This window comes from Hyperolius riggenbachi, chromosome 3, assembly GCF_040937935.1.
Source record: "Hyperolius riggenbachi isolate aHypRig1 chromosome 3, aHypRig1.pri, whole genome shotgun sequence".
NCBI lineage: Eukaryota > Metazoa > Chordata > Amphibia > Anura > Hyperoliidae > Hyperolius > Hyperolius riggenbachi.
Window position 1 is genome coordinate 469017313 of NC_090648.1, and position 12886 is coordinate 469030198.

The window sequence follows — 12886 nt, forward strand, 5'->3', positions numbered from 1 at the left end:
CGCCATTTGTCAGTTCTACCCAAATAGGAGTGAATTTAGATTTAGGATAACCCATCAAATTATCCTGCAATCAAACAAACATCGCAGGTGCAATCTGTACCCTACAATCTATTTAATTCGAATTCCAAACGCACTCACCCCCAAATCACGTATACACTGAACACCCCATTCAAACATTGCCAAATTCTTCCATAGAGATAATGACATGCTAATCCCTACAACAGAGTCAGCTGTCAGACACGTCAATGGTTAATTGTTTTAGCTGAAAATAATGAAATATTAAACCGTCAAAAACATTTTCGAAGGCAAAATAAACATCGGAAAAAAGCAAACAAGACACTGTAAACTTGTTTACATTGAGAAATAAATATATATATAACCCCCAAAACATAAATCTGTGTTTTCTCTCTTCGGTGTTTATCCTAAACAAATCATTAATAAAAATAAAAAAAAAATAGGAACTAATATTTTAATTATGCAAACTGCACAGCTCAGAGAATAATTAGCACCAAAAACACTAAACAAATTGCAATTTTTGTAAGTCACCGAAAAAAGTTCCACAATGTGTTTCGTTAATGTGGTTTCATCCAATAGTAATTGCAGTTTGTAGGAGGAGGTCAGTGTCCTGTGAAATACTGCAAGGCTTTTCCGATACAGACAACTTTGAGGCCTACCCTTTAAATGATGGCGAAAACCCAATTTTTTTCTTTTATTTTATTAAACTGAATGGTGCTGCCAAAGTTATTAGCAAAACTCTACTCTTAACACGTGATAAAAAAATTCTGCAAAAGATTTGCAATATTCCAATATCAGTCGTAGAGAAACTCTTTTGGCCTAACTGCGCCAATTCTGCCTTGTTAAATCTCTGGGATTGTACGCCTCCAGTTTGACATTCTCTGCCCTTTTTAATGTTGAGTAATATGTTATGGCTACTTTAATAAAAAGATAATAATAATGAGAATAAAAACATGCTACAACGCATACAGCAAAAAGCATAATTAGACCGTAAAAACTGTCAGTTGCGTATATTGCCCAGCATGCTGGTAAATATAGTTTATTCTACAGCAAAGTCATGTGACGCTCCACTCAGAAGACCATTTAAACAGTGACTGTCTTTATTATGAAGCTTAGCAATCATTAGAAATGCAGAGCCTCAAAAATTAATTGCCTAAACATACACTTTGAGCTTTCAAACAATACAATAAAAAGATGCTATGGACAGGAATAGTTGTAACATACCGTACTACATATACAAGCAATCAGCTACGATGGAAGCGAAAGATATATATCAATCAGCTAATTGTTGTTAAATAGGATTCGAGAGTCGATGCTGACCACATACACATCTGGTTGAAACAGGTTCAGGCGATATCAAGTTGGCCTACACAAATTTCAACAGTGGGCCAATCTGATAGACGACCAATCCTCCCCATTCAAAATGCTCAGGTACTATAGATCATTGTCCCTACAGCAATCTCAGCTTTCAATCACATCTCAGCCAAAATCCAATCAACTCCACTGCCACAGATCGCAAAGTTACTACTCTATCATGATTGTATGTTCAACAGATTCTTCCTTCACACTCATCCAATCAGCATTCATAAACTTCTGATGATACGTTTCAGGCAGATTTAGTAATTAAAGTATCCCCTGTACCAATCGTCGATTGGTCCTGGCATAAGTCAAGTTTACTGTCGGTTGTGAGGAGTGATGGCGAACCAGATAAAATACAAGCAAGTACATTGTATAGGTGGATTCTCACAATATGTAGACGTTTACAAGAATATCCAGACATTGCGCAGCCAAAATACCAATCACCACACACACTGCAATCTGTATGGACAATCATGAACTTACACAAACACATCTGTAAGGACAGGGGCTCACTAAGAACTATACACATTAATTTTCACTGCTGGCAAACCTGATGTGACAAAGTTGGGTTGCAAAGTTTTAGCAGCATGATAAAGTGGATCACATCAAATTTGTATTAAAATTCAATAATTAATCTTAAGACTGACCTTATTCCTCATAAAAAACAATTATTTTAACACCCCTTTGGTATGCCTAGCTCTTACCTTTACATTGCCCCTAGCTCCAACCATACCTAGCATTAACTCTAGTCTCAAACTAACCTATCTCATTGCTTCTGAAATCAATGGGACACCCAGGGTAAAAGAAAGCAGCACCCACTTTATCACTGCAAACATTGGATGGTTGTCCTAGATTATATTAGTTCCATATGATCCTCATATCACAGAGATGCTGATGGAACTGCCAAGAGTTGCCCACTCAGATCTTCACGTGACTGCAAACGAGAATGACAATCTATAAAAGGAATACCCAGGCAGCTCATGGTGACCCAGAACCACTAGGAGAATATAAAGAGCTAAAAGAGACCAAAAAGCCCTCTACTAAAAAACACAGCTAAATATAATATTGCCTTCTTCAAACAGAAGAAGACGTTTTGACGTAATTCAGTTTTAAGTGAGTAACTGTGGTTTCCCATTCTAAATTGAATCTACTCTTCAGACAGGAGGAATGGATGAGGACCTCCGACCTTTTTAACATCCTGCAAGTCTCATGAAACAATTACAAAATAAACCTCGTTATTGTCTATTCGTTAGCAAGTCTCCACATAACGGGAGAGGGACTCAGGGCTATGGAAAGTGTCGCACCGTAATAAGCACCATGAAAACAATTAAAAGAACACAAACACGGCACTCGGAGCGGTTCAGCTGGCAGCTGCAGGACGGGATCGCCAATACGGCTTTTGCCCGTTTGGCAGTTGACAGATGTCACCTTTAAACTAGCCCCGTGCGGATTGCCGACAGCGTGAGAGTGCTGAAAGGGGTTACGCGGCAGCGCCGGTCTTCAATAACTCAATGAATTTCATACGCTGATCCCAACCAAGTGACACAGGGATCCAACAGCGTCACTAACGCGAGAGAGAGAGAGAGAGAGAGAGAGAAAAAGCAACAGAATTCCCGACCCAGCGAATAAAAAAAAAAAGCAGAGTTTGTTTCTGAGTGCGTCCAGTTTTGTCGCTTTGCCAAGTCTCCGCCGAGTGCGACGCAGCCAGGAAGAGCTCACTCGCTGCCTTGCATTTCCCATGACACAAGCACACAGACACAAAAACAGGGGACAGAAACGGGGCTTACGGTGGCCGGGGCCGAACAACGACATAGATAGAGAAGGGAGGGCGACCTTTACTCTTGCCGTAATCCAAGAGCGGTGTGGCGCTGGGCTCGCGCAGAACGGCACACGTTGGCCCGATCCTCTCCTCGTCTGACATGCCTGCAAGTTTCCCTGGAGTTGACAATGTGCTCCAGTCAGGGAGAGGACCCTGTGGCTGGAGGGGAGGGGGAGGGGAGGCCGATGAGCAGGAGGAGGAGAGGGAGGAGGAGGAGGAGGGGGACTCTGCTACCTCTCCTGCCCATATCATGTCCCCCTGCAGCTGTACTGACAGTACTCTGCACATTATGCCCTTAATTGTTGCAGCCCTTTTTTTAACCCTCTTGTGACAGCTGTCTCTCAGCAACAGGTGCCGTCAGGCTGGTAACAATGGTTCGGATCGCTCATCCGGCCGCAGCGACAAGTGAAAGAGGGCGACAAATGGTTTGCCGAGCTCTGTCCTTTTTTTTGAGGGACACTACAGAATTGGAAATTAGTTTTAAGCTAAGTACCTAATGCAAGACTGAATTACTGGAAACTGCCGATGAATGAAGTCTTCCACGATCTTTATACTAAAGATCTTCACCGATGAGATGTGGACAACGGCAATAGACCGCAAGGATATTATACCGACAGTAGGATCGTTAGACGAAGAAGGATGCAGGGCGAAGTTCATAGACTTTAGTGGAAAGATCGTTCAAAATCTGTACACATGGGGGACTTTGAAGGATTTGATCTGACATGACGGAATTTTAAAAAGCACAAGCTTCGTCGTACGACGCCTGTCTGTGCTGGCGTTTATCGCTTTTTTTAGTTACACAATGTCGGTTGGACGATAGTTCATCTGTCATTTTGACACATGAAATCTTGCTGTGAGTATGGACTTTTTAACTGTTGTTACTGATGAGGATCAGAACGTCCATATCACTGAGGCCCAGATTCGCTTAGCCATAAAGACTTTGGACTCACAGAATAGGAACATTGAGACTTGCAGACTTGAACCAGCAGAACCAAATTTTTTTTTTCTAAATACTTCGACCAATACAATCGCTGAGCAATAGGCCCCTTCCATCACTAAACAATCAGGTTCCCACTTTATAGAGTACCTGGAAAGTCAAACTTTTTCACTTAATAAATCGGAGCAGCCCCCAATCTTGCTGAATGCTCAGAACACCAGATTCAAAAAACAATGAGATTCCAGACTCCTGGGACATCAAGATCCTGGGATGTGAACCAAAGGACCACATTGTGGAACAAACTGATGCCTGGAAATACTAAATGATGGAACCCCCAAGTCGCTCAACAGTCAGCCCCCCCCCCCCCCCCCCCCATCACATTGAATGCTGACCACTCAAAACCATCAGGCTTGATAAGAAAAGAGGGGCTTCATTCAATTTACTTTTTCTCCAAAGTTTTCTCCTAAGTGATATTTTTAGATTTCAGAAAAAGTACAAATTACAAATGTTATTCCTACTCAGTGCTTCATCGAATGACATCTTAAGAAGGTCTTCTTTAAAAAAAATATTGTGAGAGAAGCTTATGCAGACAGTGGCCACAATCCTGAATCAAGTCCAGTGTGGCCTTTCTTCAATTTAGTTTTTCTTCTAGGCTATATTATCACACCTCATCAATGAAATTCCCTTTAATCCACCAGCAAGAAAGAAAATACTCAGAATGATTTTAACTACTTTTTTCACTTACTTAGAACTTTTTCATTTGTAGAGTGCTAAAAAGTTATCTTAAAGAAAAGATGAAACATTTTCTTCTAGGAGAAAGCTTGATAATTTCAAGAGAACATTTAAGCTAACATGAAAATAACAAGCAATTTCAAGAACAAACTGAAACCAACATGAATATAGCAAGCAACTTCATTGTATAATATAAATGTCGCTATTTAGTTATCTTACTTTTTGGATACATACATTGCTCTAAGATTTTGCTATTTATTTATTTATTTATTTACTAGGGTAGCTGGTGGCACACGCTATGCTGAGGGGCCGAGACTGGACCTCCCGCTCACCATACTGCCGCACTTCAATGCCATCCAATCAGTGGCGCGGCCAACCACAGCGCGGCAGATGGACCCAGTGCCACAGCCAATCAGAGCGGGGCAGGGCAGGAGGGGGCGTGTGCGGGACAGAAGGACATACAGATACAAAGCAGCTGACTTGGATTATCCTTATTATAGATATTACTTTGTGGATATATGAAGCAGTATGTATGGCTCTAAGATCCATACAGTCTATTGCCACTGCCTCCCGCTGTTTTTTAATCTTTTTATTAAATGTTTTTAAACTTTGTGTGGGGCCTCTTTAATACATTTTCAATTAATATCTAAGCTCATTCTTGTGGGGGTAGATCTTTTTCCTTGTACAATATCTGTTTTACTGAATGGTTAGATCTGTACGGATCACTGCCTATTGGTCGTGATCCCTAAGACAGTCATACATTAAAATATTTCAGTTGACTGAATCTGCCAATTTATCCACGAAAGCCCCATGCGATATAAGAGCCCATTTCATTTAAGGATAAACAAAACAGGAAGAAAATTTCCTCTTTCCTTAGGGCCAGCCACCCCCTCTGCCCCAGACAGAAAACTGCATTCATTATTGCTTCCAAGGCCCTTAACATTTCTTGACTCATCTCCAGGTACCATCCCAGGCGAAAACTTTACTCTGCACATGAAGCTCTCCTATCGTCTACTCGAATCTTCTCACACTCCTGTATCCAAGACTTCTCACAAGCCTCACCCCTCCTTTGAAACTTTCACCAAGTCAGTTATGCTCTGAGCCTCGGAAGCTTCAAGCGTTCAGACAAGCACATAGGCTGTCCAAGTCTGTAATGATCCACATTTGGCTCCTGTTCCAGCTACCTCCTCTGCTACAAGTTTTTCATCTCACCTGGTGTTTTCGCTCTCTCCCCTACAGAGTGTAAGCTGGCAATGGCAGGGCCCGCCCTCTATTGTTTCTCGCCTTTGCTTCCCAGCACTGGTTCAAACAAAACAATAAGCATTTGTATTGTTGGGTGTTCCTATTGTACTACGCATTAACTATGTATGCACTTACGTGCTTGTATTGTTGGATGTTCCTGACTGTACAATTCATGAACTATGCAAGCGTTTGAGTAATCCGCTATTGTCTGTACTTCAAAAGACCATGGAAAAACACAAACAATAACATCTATGTGATGTGTCTCAGTGCAATTTTGAATCTTTTCAGTCTTTTTGTAATCTAGATTTCTTGTTGTAGGTTCCTAGGTCCTCCATGGATACCTCATCCCAGTCAGGGCACTATCTGCATGGAGTCTGCACGTTCTCCCTATATCTGTGTGGGTTTCCTCCCGTATCGCAAAAACATACAATACAATACAATACAATAACATTTGTAAAGCGCTTTTCTCCCATAGGACTCAAAGCGCATAGTTGTGTCTCAGATTAATACAGGGTTGCAGGCTGGGTTGTGTTACAGAGGAGATAGTCAGATGTTCATGAATGCCAGACTGAAGAGGTAGGTTTTCAGATAAGTTAATTGGCTTCTCCCTAAAAAATTGCTCCCTAGACTACGTGACAACGTGAAGTCCTCATTGGGGCTCCACAGCGGGCATGACGCACTGGTTACAATGCCTGCGTCAAAACAGACAATTTGGTTGAGAAGGGTGCTTGGAAATTTGGGCAACACCACAGGTGCCCATATTCAAATAGGTAAATACCGGTCGCGGGGAATCCAATAAAAATAGCGGGCACCAGAGGCACCCTTGAAAAATGGCATCAGGAACACTGGGCATGCTGAGTGCATTAGTTCCCCAATCTTAGGCTACACTGTGGTGCAAAAGAGCGGTGAGTGGGTGGGTGGTAATTGTTAAGAGATGGTGGGGGTGGTTTGGGTTAGGAGAAGGTGGGGGTGGGTAGTGTTAGGCATAAATAGGGGAGGGTTCAAGTAAGAATTAGGGTACAGAGGGTAATAGTATGCACACCCCCCCCCAACCAAGTGTGTCTAACAGTAGTGAATTCTGCCTCAGACCCACTTGAAATAAATGAATTGGATGGGTTGGGTTATGGTTTCTTGGGTAAGCTTTGTGGAAATGGCCAGGCACAGTCCCTCCTGTGTGCAGTCATTCTACGGCCTGCGGCCTCTCTGGGCCTGCAGAATAGAAAGCCTTTGTGCTGGATATAGACACACAGAGGGAGCAGAAAGCCTCTTATGGCTGAGACTGTCCTGCCACATTCCAGAGAACTGTGCAAACAGCAGGACAAATGGCACCTTCGCAGCTTTACTTTAACCCCTGAGACGCCATGGTGACCCAGCTGTACGGCACACAATACGATTATGTGTGTGTGTCCACACGCCTAGCAGACACTGACCCATAATGGCATGCAGTTCACCGCTGCCATAACACCGTGATAAATAACTCATTCCTGGGATGAGAAATTTAGGTGCTCAAAAAAAATATCAGTCCTACTGCAAAGTTCTGCTGTGGCATGACATATTATAAAGGATCACTCCCCCCAGAAATGATACTTCAGTTTTTCTAGAAGCTGCAGAGATAAACTACCTTATGGTGGATCTAAGCACTCTGCTTTCCCAAATTCACAGACCTGCGCACCTGCTGCATCCAATACCTTTCCCTCACCCTGCTAGATTGTTTTTAAATTTATATTATTTTACAGAGAAGTCAACAAATGGAGAAGGGTCTCTCCTAAGGCAGTGTGGATGTTCTGAATCTCAAGGTGGGCTGTTCAATCTAAAACTCAAAGGCGGGAACAATTCCAGCTAAACAGGGCAGAAGATTTATTCCCAAGGTTGACTGTCCAGCATAACTTCTATCTTGCAGTAATGCCATAGGGCGGCCCAGTGGCTAAGTGGTTAGCACGCTCGCTTCACTGCCCTAGGCTGGAATCCCAGTCAGGACAATGCTTGCACAGATTTTGTATGTTTTCCCCTAGTTTTTATGAGTTTCCTATAGGAGCTCCGGATTTTTCCAACAATCCAAAAACATACTGGTAGGTCAACTGGTTTCCCCATATTGTCCTGAAACTATGGTAGGGAGATGGTGAGCCCTTTTGAGGTAAAATAAATTATATGAATGTTTTAGACTGGTCTGCAAAAAGCATCAAGTTTCTAAGCCCTGAAATCTTCAAACGCACTCTTAAAGTGGCCATACACTGGTCGGTTTGCCATCAGATCGACCAACAGATAGATCCCTCTCTGATCAAATCTGATCACAGAGGGAGCGTATGGCTGCCTTTACTGCAAACAGATTGTGAATCGATATCACTATGAAACTGATTCACAATCTGTGAAGCTGCCGCCGCCCCCCCTGCATACATTACCTGATCCGGCCGGCGCGAGTCCCCCGGTCTCCGCTGTCTCTTCTCTTCTTTGGGCTCCAGCTTCACTTTACTTCCTGCTGGGGGAAGTTTAAACAGTAGAGGGCGCTCTGCTGTTTAAACTTCCTATCGGGACAGGAAGGAGTGAAGCCTGCTGGAGCCCAGCGGAGAAGGAGCAGCGGTGACAGCGGGGACACGCACCGGCGGAGCAGGTAATGCATCTCCGCTGTATTGCGTCAGTCATTGGAACGCCGCTATCGACGCACTCCCGACCGGCTGGCGATCGAGCGAAATCTTCCGCACGGACGGATTGACGGGAACGATTGATTTCGGACGGAAATCGATCGTTCAGTCAGCATTTACGCAATGATTTCACAGCAGATTCGATCACAGTGATCGAATCTGCTGTATATCGGCGGGAAAATCGTTAAGTGTATAGGCCCCTTTATGCTGGGAATACACGATGAGATTTTTCAGTCGATTTACTGTCCGATCTTATTTTCGATTGATTTTCTGATTGATTTTCTTATCAATTTTCATTCACTTCTATGAGAAATCGATCAGAAAATAAGATCGAAAATAAGATCGGACATGTCGGAAATTATCTATCAAACTATCTATCTGCTGAAAAAACTTATGGTGTATTCCCAGCAAAAGGCTTAACACACACCATATACTCTTGGTTGTACAGATTTACCAAATCGATGTTGTAAAAGGGCCAAAAAAAAAAAAAAAAAAAACTTAGAAAGAATGGTTTTGCTAAGTTCTTATAATACAAGAAACAACCAAGACCTTTAAGTGAACCTGGGGTAAAAATAAACTGACGAGCTAAACAATATGTATCTATCCTCCTACTCCTAAAAATAACTTTTTTTAAGATATCCAACAGTTTAATTTTAGGTTTACAAACTTATCGCCGCAATACTCTCCCCTGCTGCAGCTTGTCGCAAAGGCAATGTAAACCTATGAGGACTTACACACTATTGTGATGCGGTGCAACGGAAATGGCAAAATCGCTGCAAGCCCGCAACAAACTCTGCAGTGCACATGATCCGTGCACCTCACTAGTGGGAAACCAGCTTCAATGTCTTATTGTTTCTGTTTAATGACACAGTCTTTCAAGTGTTCCAGAGCTAAAATATATGAACTATTGACCATTTTTATACACCCCCCTTCCCCTTGAAGCTGGTCTCTGCCAGGAAAGAGTTTTAGGACTGTAATTCCTCATCAGTCAGGGCCCGTTTCCACTTGTGCGGTGCGGAATCGCCGGAAATGCGGGTGCGATTTTGCATGCTTTTTTTCACGCGATTTCGCATAGGGTAGTATGTATGCAATTTTAACCATGTCACTGCCTGCGTAAATTAACATTGCTTCCTATGCGAAATCGTGGGAAAAACAGCTTGCCAAAACCGCATGCGATTTCCCTATTAAATACATTGTATGCGATTCGCATTGCGGTGTGCGGGGAGCGAATTCTGACGGCTCTGCCATGCAGATTTTCCCCGCACACAAACACGCTCTGCAATACGGACAAGTGGAAACAGGCCCATCCACTTGTATTGGCTATGTGAATCCGCATGCGGACAACGGGCGCGCAGTGGAAACGGGTCCTCAGGGTTACCTATAGTTAGACTAAGTCCTGACTGGAGAGAAACTGTCACTTGCATACCTGTAAAGTTAAACTCTTTCAGGCAGAAAAAAAAGAAATGTCCGCACTAGTTCCGGGGTAGTAGCGAATCCTTGAGATTAGCCCAATGACCAGGTAACTAGCTGCCCCCCATACTGCTCTGTCAGTGCAGGTTTCTTTTAACATGCTGACTTTATGGAATAAATAGAGCTTTATTTATATAGGCTGGAAAGTCCCTAAATAAAAAATAATTAGTGAAGGCGGTTAATAAAAATCAGATTGAGAAAGAAAAAGAAGGAGGGCAGATTTTGGGGTGGTTGGCAAACGCTGGTGACACTATTTAGCAGACATTTGATGAGGGTTTCAGTCTTGCAGCCCTGTGAAGCCCCACTGCTGATCCCCCCCCCCTTCCTCCGGCTATAGAAAGGGCCTTTTGTCTTTTAGCTCTGGACACTGAAGTGACTCATTTTCCTTTTACTGAAAACTAGAAGTGAAATCATTAAATGTTGAGGTTGCTGCAACAAAACTATAAAGAGTAAAGTGGGTGGGGGGGGGGGTCTGGAATCAAGTCACCTCCTGGTGAGTTATGCCTTTCTGGGGGTCTGAAGAAAACCGATTAAGTTGTGCTGTTATTACATTGCGGGCGCGATTAGCCACAGAACTGATTACACCCATCTTCCAGAATGTACTGTATGTTTCCCACGGCAACCTCACACTTATCAGGGATATGCAGGCAGGTATCATGATAAAGTCATGTGATCACTGAGACAGAAAGGTGGTAACTCATATCGGTCACATGATTATTCAGCCGTTTTATAGACGGCAACCTGCACAGTCACATGATTGGTCAGAACCAGTAGTGAGCTAATATAGTGTGATGAGATCATGTGATCCTTCATATTCAAAATTGTGATAAGTGAAAGCAGTATGTTATTTGGTTCAGTTATATTGAGATTTCATGGCTTTTGCATTCAATCAACTGTCGCTCAGATTTCTTATAGGTGCGCATGTCTTTGAGAAATGGTAGATGGGCAAGTTGTGATTGGGGTGTTGGCTTGGGACTAGTCAGAGCTACATGCAGTGAAAGCTACAGTATTATGTCACATGACTTAATAGTTTAGAGTCTTGATGATGACTGAACAATCCCACCATGCACTGCACAAGTGTTGTCAGTTGAAGGGCATCTCTATAGAGTAGTATAAAACTAGTTATACTTACCTGTCTTCCCCTGGTCCAGAGATCCACTCTACAGTGTGAGCTACCAGCGTGAGCATGCCCCCTGCTGGCTACTATGCATAAGCTCAGGGCTGTGCATTCAATCTAGCAATACCTATTTTATTTACTGTATGTTATTATTTTCATTTAATTTATTTAAAACAGAGCTAAAACATTTTTCAAGAGTTTCCCATTAAACAATTCAAGGCTAAATTTAATCATACATGGCTCAGCATTTCCAGCTCTGATTAAACCTTCCAGTGAACTACTGACCCAAACATTTCCGGTCCATAAACTTCCCCCAAGCAGGAGACTCATAGGTCTTCAGCTTATCAAACGCAACAGAATCCTTTCAATAAAATCCACCAAATTGTTTTGACATGTCAATTGATTCGTTTGAAAGAATTTTGTGCAAATTAAAGGACATCTAATAATAATAATCTGAACATTTGTATAGCGTTTTTCTCCTGTTGGACTCAAAGTACTCAAGAGCTGCAGCCACTGGGACACGCTCAGGAGGCCACCCTGCAGTGTTAGGGAGTCTTGCCTTGAATTCCTTACTGAATAGGTACTGGCTCTAGCCAGGATTCAAACCTTGGTCAGCAAAGGCGGTGCCCTTAACCAGTACACTATGCAGCCACCTCAAGTGAGAAGTTTATGGAGGCTGCCCTATTTATTTCCTTTTAAACAATGCAAATTGCCTGACTGTCCTGCTGATCTTCTGCCTCTACACTACTGTTGGTTTGAACTCAGTGATAAAGACCGCCTCTTACCATAATCTTGAAGAAGAAGAAAAAAAAACAGAACGTGTAATGCGGATGCTTAACGTACGCTGAAGATTCGGCATGCTGGTTCTTTAGCGATCCCCAACACCCGAGCACATTGTTCTTCCCACAGTAAACTGCGCCGTTACTCGCTGCTCTACCCTTTACCCCCCCATAGCAACAGACACATTGCAAGCCTGGTGTCTAGGGATGCATCTGTACAGAGATGGCATTGCACTGTCGGCCAAGAGATCCAGTACAGACTTGGAGAAAGCTCAACGCTGGTGGAAGGGTCTAGTAAGAAATGGTTTTGCATGCAATCCATTTTGGAAGGGACTATCCTCCATTTAGTGCATACAGCCTTCAAGGTAACATTACTGGAGTTCCAGCCTGTTGTGAGTGCACAGGTTTAACGATTGTATGTAAACTGACTCCTCCCCTCAGCACCTCAATTCCCATGGAAATCCTGGGCCCTTGTAAGGATGAGCACAGCTTTTTTTGCTTCTGTGTATTGAGCACAGATCCCTGTTGGGCAACGGAAATGCGTTTGAGGCTTTATACTTTTAGTCATAGATGCTGAACAAGCATGCAGAGCAGATGTTTCTGACTGAAGTCTGACTGGATTACCTGTATGCTTGTTTCAGGTATGTGATTCAGACACTACTGCAGCCAAAGATCAGCAGGACAGCCAGGCAACTGGTATTGTTTAACAGGAAATACATAGGACAACTTTGATATCCCTCTCACTTCAGGTTTAGGCAACTGGTATTGTAAAACAGG

The 12886-nt window shown here is 42.9% G+C and overlaps 1 protein-coding gene across 6 annotated transcripts in view; it reads right to left on the minus strand.

Annotated features, from left to right (window-relative positions):
* The window catches only part of SOX5 (SRY-box transcription factor 5), a 369889-nt gene that overhangs the window by 189509 nt on the left and 167494 nt on the right, over positions 1 to 12886 (minus strand). Inside the window, exon 1 of one of the 6 annotated variants that reach the window (XM_068277991.1) lies at positions 3208 to 3360. The exons of 4 other annotated variants lie outside the window; for them this stretch is intronic. In XM_068277991.1, coding sequence (XP_068134092.1) covers positions 3208 to 3295 — 88 coding nt within the window. In that variant the 5' untranslated portion in view covers positions 3296 to 3360. Of the gene's footprint in view, positions 1 to 3161; positions 3361 to 12886 lie in introns of those variants that run through there. One more of the 6 variants, XM_068277992.1, reaches the window with a different exon arrangement.